This window comes from Leucoraja erinacea, chromosome 39 (genome assembly GCF_028641065.1).
Source record: "Leucoraja erinacea ecotype New England chromosome 39, Leri_hhj_1, whole genome shotgun sequence".
NCBI lineage: Eukaryota > Metazoa > Chordata > Chondrichthyes > Rajiformes > Rajidae > Leucoraja > Leucoraja erinaceus.
This window is the reverse complement of record NC_073415.1, coordinates 6,258,041-6,265,903: the sequence shown is the minus strand read 5'-3', so window position 1 is coordinate 6,265,903 and position 7,863 is coordinate 6,258,041. Positions and strand designations below refer to the sequence as shown.

The 7,863-nt window shown below is 48.5% G+C and overlaps 1 protein-coding gene across 1 annotated transcript; it reads left to right on the top strand.

The window, feature by feature from the left end:
• Positions 1 to 3,024: 3,024 nt before the first annotated feature.
• Positions 3,025 to 4,766, top strand: junba (JunB proto-oncogene, AP-1 transcription factor subunit a). Its single transcript, XM_055663954.1, has one exon. The coding sequence runs from the start codon at positions 3,396 to 3,398 to the stop codon at positions 4,335 to 4,337; it is 942 nt and encodes a 313-aa protein (XP_055519929.1). The 5' UTR covers positions 3,025 to 3,395; the 3' UTR covers positions 4,338 to 4,766.
• Positions 4,767 to 7,863: the final 3,097 nt, after the last annotated feature.

Genomic DNA, 7,863 nt, shown 5'->3' with positions numbered 1-7,863 from the left:
CTGGTAGGTTGTTGGTTCACGGTAAATCGGCTCAGGTGTGTAGGTGAGTGGGTGGAACCGAGGGGAGTTGATGGTGTAGCGCCCAAGAGCCAGTGGGTCATACAGCATAGAAACAGGCCCTTCAGCCCTCTGAGTCCACCAACCATCCAATCTCCCCACATCCCCATCAACTCCCCCTCAGACCTACACACTTGGGACAATTTACAGTTAACATCTGCCCTACCATCTCCCCCCATCGCTGGGACATGGGACGGAACCAGAGACGGAACCAGAGAACCCCAAAGGGACACAGGGAGAACTTGCAAACTCCACACAGACAGCACTCAGGGCTTGGGATGCCAAACCCAAGTCACTTGCAGATGAGAGAAAGCAGCATCCCAGATGAATGATGAAGACCCTGCTTCAGCTATGTTCTCTCTGGCAAGTGTTACAACATTGCACGCAAAGAGTAACACACGTCTGGGATGCTTGTTTGGATTGTGGCATGAAGCCAAGTTGTATGCTGCACTGGGCACTGTAGATTTCTGCACAACTGCCGCTGAAAGATCAAGTGCTGAGTTGGGGGATGAGTCAGTCTTTGCAGTTAAGTGTACAACATCTATTTGATCGTGAGGTACATCAAATTATACCCAATCTTTGTCTTGTTCATCAGCACTCATTCGAAAAGGGGTCACTAATTGCTGCTGGTTTAACACGTGGCTAGCTTCCCACTCCCAGTATTAATAGATCTCTGTGTAGAAAGAACCTTCTCTGTTTAACTGCCTGAACTTTAACTGTTTGATCCTCTGATTCAGAGTCTGAAGACGAGTCTTGGCTTCTCTGTTTCTCTGTTTAAGAGGGGACTCGACCTGAAGCATCACCGACAGGTCTCTCCGTTGCCGGACCAGCAGGTTCAGGAACAGCTTCTTCCCTGCAGCTGTTAACTTACTTAACTCTGCACCTTGGTGATTGCCATTGTTCTGAGTTTCCCCCGGCACTTTGTGAGTTATTCTCTGTTGAACTCACTGGCTAGTCCAACAGAGTGCCTGCCCATTGCAGCTTCTCTTCCGAGCTTCGGGTGACACCTATCCTGGTTACACAATCTCTCCAGTTACACCCTTTTGGACCAACTGCCCAACATACAACACAACCCAGCAGCTGAACAAAGCATCTTAGCCAATGCATAGACTTTGGAGAAGATTTACGAAGATGATACCGGGACTCGTGGGTCTGAGCTATAGGGAGAGGTTGGGCAGGCTAGGACATAATTCCTTGGATTGCAGGAGGCTGAGGGAGGGTCCTATAGAGGTGCACAAAATGATGAGCAGGAAGGGGTGAGTGCACAGCCTTTTCCTAGGGTAGAGAGAGAATCAAGAACCAGAGGGCATAGGTTTAAGGGGAGGGGAGCAAGATTTAGTAGGAACCTGAGGGGTAACTTTTTCACTCAGAGTGGTGGACGTATGGAACCAGCTGCCAGTGGAGGTAGTTGAGGCAGGTGCTATAACAGCTTTTACAAGACACAGACAGGCACATGGATAGGAAAGGTTCGGATAGATATGGGCAAATGGGACTAGCTTTATATGGGGTATCTTGGTCAGCATGGATAAGCTGGGCCGAATGGCCTTTTTTTCTGCGCTGTTGGGCTGTAAAGGGCCTGTCCCACTTACGCGACCTTTACAGATTCAGATTCAGCGGTGACCAGAAAGACGCCACGACTCTTTGGAGACCATAGGAGACCTCCCACGACCTATGGTCGTGAGAGGTCTCCAAAGAGTCCTAGCGTCTTTCTGGTCACCGCTGAATTTTCAACATGTTTGAAAATTTCGGCGGCCTATGACGTGTGCCGGCAGTCGCCTGTAAAGGTCGCGGAAGTGGGACAGGCCCTTTAGACTCTAATATTCAAGGTTCTGTAAGGAGACCCACTGTAACAGCCGATACTTTTCTATTGTCACGGTGGGATCCTGCTATGCTCAACTGACTCCCACGTTTCCGGTATTACAATATAGGAGTGTGATTATAGGAGTGTGTCATTAACTGTATAGTCGTCCTGTGCCTTCCCCGACACCAGTTTGAAGAACACTACAACCACTGCAACCAGAACCCCCGCAAATATTGCAAAATCGTACACCAAGGATCACTTTTATTTCCGCTGGTCATTTAGACTCTGTTAGATGGGATTGACTAGTCTATCTGTTGTGTTTTCACTAAACCGGTAAACCTAGTGTTCAAATCCCCATCAGGATAACTGGGAATTTAGAGTCTGGAAATAAGGAACTGCAGATGCCGGTTTACACACACACACAAAAAAGAGACAAAGTGCTGGAGTAACTCAGCGGGCGCACTGAATTACTCCAGCACTTTGTGGGAATTTAAATTCAGTTGATCGCATAAAAATCTTGTTAAAAAAAAATCCATCCATGAGCTCTTCAGCTGAGAAAATCCTTTATCAAAATCCTGTTCAGCGTTGTTCTTGGCCGCCGGCCCTTAGCAACGCGAAATGACACAATACAACATCCCTCAGTTCGGTTGTAGAAAGGAACTGCAGATGCTGGTCTATACCGAAGATAGACACAAAGTGCTGGAGTGACTCAGCGGGTCAGGCAACATCTTAGGAGGAAAGGGGATAGCAGCGTTTCGGGTCGGGACCGTTCATCAAACAATAATTCCCAGCACTGTTTGTCTACCGATTTTCCAGCATCTGCAGTTCCTTCTTAGACATTAAAACCATATGAGGCTTTTTCTTCATTCACGTGTCTGACTTGATATTTTTGTTAAAAAAAACAGCAATGATAGGAGCCGATGTTAAGGGGAATGATTATAGCCCGGCTGTCTGAAGAATGGTCTCGATTTGAAACGCCACCCATTCCTTCAGCTTACTGTGGCTGTCAAACGTCGACGTTCAGTAACAAGAGGGTTAACCAGTTTTGTAAGCTCACTGCTGGCCTCTAATGTTGAGAGGGAGAGAGAGAGAGGGGGGAAAATAACACAGCACACACGCACACACAAAACCAATCAAGTGGGCAGGGACACTGACATCATCTCGCCTATTTAAGAAGTCATGGCAGCGTGAGCGAGTACAGTAGCCTGCAGGATTGTACTACAGGCGTTACAGGAGAGAGGGAGAGGCTGACTGTTCACTCGAATCCAGGAGTCACAGACACAGGCTCAACCCCCAACACCAGCAACCTAAACGGACAATCTTGCCCCGGTTGCTGCGGCCGTCCCGGGTCAGAAACGGGGAACCGAGGGAGAAGCTACGAAGCTAGTGTGGACTCGTGAGGGGACGTTGTCATTTCTACCCCAGTCTCGCCGCGGCTGTAACTCGAGTGGCGGACTCCCGGTTCAGCAATAAAACCCTCTCTGGACTCTTTCTCCCTCTCGCCCTCTCTATCTTCCCCCCACCACAAGTGAATTCTATGTCTACGAAGATGGAGCAACCATTTTATCACGACGATTCATTCTTCACGGGTTACGGGGCACCAGACGGCGCTCTCCACGAGTACGGCTCCAAGTATTTCAAGGCCGGCATGAATCTCAACTTGGTGGAGCAGTCTCGGTGTTTGAAAGCCCAGCCGAGGAACCCGGAGGACGCGCTGTTGAGCGGCGGCGACTCGGGTCTCCTCAAACTCGCCTCTCCAGAGCTGGAGCGTCTGATCATCCAATCGAGCAATGGCGTGATAACCACCACGCCCACCCCTGGTCAGTACTTCTGTGCAAGGAACATCACGGACGAACAGGAAGGGTTCGCGGACGGCTTCGTGAAGGCGCTGGAAGAACTACACAAGATCAACCATGTCGCGCCTAACGTGTCCATCTCCGGCCCTGGAATGAACTGCAACGCCAGCAATGGCTATGGGACCACGGGACCCTCAGAGGTGCCCCCGGTCTACACCAACCTCACCGCCTACAATTCCAACGCTATCTCGGCCGGGACCAGCTACCCAACGGCCACCATCAGCTACCTGCCACCTCAACCCATCGCCTACAACTTGGCTCCAGTGCCCATGGGTCACCCGAGGTTGCAGACCCTTAAGGAAGAACCTCAGACAGTGCCCGAGGTACAGAGCCGAGGCGAGACCCCGCCGCTCTCTCCCATTGACATGGAGAACCAAGAGCGCATCAAGGCGGAGAGGAAGCGCCTGAGGAACCGGGTGGCCGCGTCCAAGTGTCGCAAGAGGAAACTGGAGAGAATATCCAGGCTTGAGGACAAAGTGAAGAATTTGAAATCGGACAATGCTGGGTTAGCCTCCACCGCCACCGTCCTGCGGGACCAAGTCTCTCAGCTCAAACAAAAAGTCATGACTCACATCAGCAGTGGCTGCCAGATTGTAATTAACCAAAAACTACAAGGTTTCTGAGCGTGAAACGGGGCAGGAAGAATGAGGGAAAAAATGGAGCCAACACAAAAAAACTAGCGAGGGAATGAGGAAGATTCTTTGGAAGCTGCTTCGAGGAGCAGAGGGAGAGCGAGATGCCTTTCTGAAGCACTGATCCTTCCAACTGCAAAACAAAACACTGAACTGGACAAGTGGGGGTGTGGTGAACTGGCCGGCGGAAGCCGGAGACGCGCTGGAGAGATTGGGACTCTTTCATGGACTTGGTATAATAGGATTAAAACGCGACCGGAGTCGCACCGCCGTTCGATTGTAAATTATTATTTTGTCTCTCGTTTTCGAGTTTGTTTTTCTTCCTGGTTTAGTTTTTAACAAACTGGGTTTAAAAAGTTGTGTTTTATTTGATATGTCTGTGGTATTGCTTGTATTTAAGTAAATACTTTGTACTGTGAACTCGATTACGCACTGTGTCTTTTTTCCTTTTTATCAATACTTAACTGGTTGTGGAATTTGTTCCCCCTGAGTTCTCGGGAGTGGAGATAACCATCTGATTTCGTGCATCTTTCTGCAGAAAGCTGGTGTTGTTGGCACAAGTGTGATATCCGAGAACAGATTGGGGGGGGAGTTGGAGGCGCTGCCCTCTCTCTCACATTACATATAACCGCGTCAGAAAGAAGGTGTCTGGGGAACGGGACGGGGACGGGGGGGGGGGGGGGGGGGGGGGAGGGGGGGGGGGAGGGGGGGGGGGGGGGGGGGGGAAGGGAGGGTGGGGGGTTTGACAAACTTCTGGTCCTTCCATAGATGCCTTCAAATCACAGCTCCTTCTTAACCCCGGTCTCAGGTTGTAAAAGGTGTCGTAAACTGGGGGGGTGGGGGGATTCTGAAGTGACAGAGACTCTTAAAGTAATGTCAGCCTTTGTTAAAGTGAATGCTGAGAGTACACCTGTTTGTGTGGGGAGGCGGTCACCAAGATATCCAACGGGGGAGTCCGGCAGAAACTTAAGGAGAGATGGGTGAGAATGTGGTTGAGGGGAGGATGATCAATATATCCTGGGAGAAACTGGACAAATGGGTGAGGGAGAAGGGAATGGGAGCTACACTAACATAGACTCCTGAAACCATAAATGCTAGCATGAAGCGGTTGGGCTGAATGGCCTTTCAGGGTATCCTACGTAGCACTATGCAGGTTGGAAGATTCATTATCCTTTCTTTGAAAGAGTTGGAAGGGAGGTGGCATATCCAAAGATTTCGACCCGTCGCTGGTTCCTGTCTGGGCTCACTAAGAATCTCAAGGGAAATTCGGGATAACATCCAGCTGGGATGCAGAGACTTCCTTTCCCGGAATCCTCGCCAGCTCTCTTGGGGGTTGGAAGCAAATCCATCAGAATTGATCCTAGTGTCCACTTTCCCCCCCCTCTCTGGTGTCATTGTGGAGCCTTCTCAACATTGCAATCTGCATTTGCATGAGGAATGTTTTCTCCCCCCACTCCTGACCAAAGAGTGATCTTTGCTCCTGACTCTCAGTCTGAAGAAGGGCCTCGACCCGAAATGTCACCCATTGCTTCTCTCCCGAGATGCTGCCTGTCCCGCTGAGTTACTCCAGCATTTTGTGTCTATCTTGCATGTTGTCCTATTGATTGATTGAACTATTTCACACAAAATGTGGTGGGTGTATGGAACGAGCTGCAGGAGGAGGTAGTTGAGGCAGGGACTAGTGCAAAGTTTAAGAAACAATTGAACAGGTACATGGATGGAACAGGTTTAGAGGGATTATGGGCCCAATGCAGGCAGGTGAGATTAGTGTAGATGGGACGGTGTGAGCAAGTTGGGCTAAAGTGCCTGTTCACATGTTGTATGATTCTATGATTAGGTCTACCTCTGTAGGAAGATGCAACCAAAAGGAGTGAGAAAAGCCAAAAGGACTGAGAGAAGTGTGTAATGGTTATGATAATGGTTCGAATGAAACTATCTACCTGATCGATTAAAGTTTTGCGCTCAAAAATAAATTTTTGATAAAAAATAAATGAGAGAGATGCTAAGTGTTGTAGTAACTGAGAGTGTTTCGATCGAAACGTCACCTATTCCTTCTCTCCAGAGATGCTGCATGTCCCGCTGAGTTACTCCAGCATTCTGTGTCTATCTTCGGTGTAAACCAGCATCTGCAGTCTCTTCTTATACAAAGAATGATAAATGTTTGGTTCATCTTCAAAGTAAAACCCTGCAGCTGAATTCACGGCATTTTGAAAAAGGTAAAAGTTTCAGAAGGATGAGTCTTGATGGGTTTTTGGATTCTTTTAGGATTTCTAGAATAAACAAGTCTATTTTGCATGGTTGAAATCCATTGATAGTGTCGTCACCAGCCATAGAAGCTGTGTTCATTGGCCTGAAACACTGTTTCGCTGAACACCTCCATTCAGTCCTCCTAAACCTACATGATCTCCCACATTAACTTCCCCTCCCATCCCCATACTGATCTTTATGTCCTGGATCTCCTCCACTATCAGAGTGAGGCCCAATGCAAATTGGAGAAACAGCACCTCATATTTCTCTTGGGCAGCTTACACCCCAGCGATTTCTCTAACTTCAAGTAACCCTTGCTTTCCCTCTCTCTCCATCCCTCTCCCATCCCAGTTCTCTGACTAGTTTGACCATCCTCCTGATTAAATGTTACTTTCTATGCCTCGTTGTCACCTTCCATGAGCTAACAATGATCTATTCTCCATTCTCCTTGAATTTCATCCCCTTTGATCTCTCATTTTCACACCTTACCCTTCCATATCTCTCGTGTCTCTCAGTCTGAAGAAGGCTCTCGACCCGAAACGTCACCCATTCCTTCTCTCCAGAGGTGGTGCCTGAGTTAGTAGTATTGCTGTCTGAGTTACTCCAGCATTGTGTATCTCTCTTCGCCCTGAAACAGAGGTTCAGTCAAAGTGATCTGAATCGTAGTCTTGTCTTTTTCCTGGCTTTCAGCAGCTGTTTCAGAAAGCTATTGCCTTGCCATGCCACAGGTATCAGTATTGGACACCGTTCCCTCTTGAACTCAAAAGGTGCCAGACCACTGTGTTCAAGCAGGAACTGCAGATGCTGGAAGATCGAAGGTACACAAAATTGCTGGAGAAACTCAGCGGGTGCAGCACCATCTATGGAGCGAAGAAAATAGGCGGCGTTTCGGGCCGAAACCCTTCTTCAGACGCCTGAAGAAGGGTGTCAGACCACTGTTTATTTTACCTGCAGAAAACATTGAATAATTTGAGCTCACGTCTCTTTGAATCTGATGCCAGGAGAGGACATTCCTGCTTCTGGTGTTGTCAGGGGGATATTTCATTGGCAGGGGGATATTTCATGATCTGGGGTCCAGAGACATACATTGCAAGGTGTATTAAATGTAAACACCGCTGTAAGAAGAAGCTGGTTTTCTAGGAGCAAAGTCACAGATAATAAGGACATCAATCAGATAATAGATTTTTAGCAAAGAAGGAAATGCATTGACCAGATAATGTGGGGAATTCTGCTCTCCTTTTGAATCTAATGCCTTCCATCTCACTAGCAA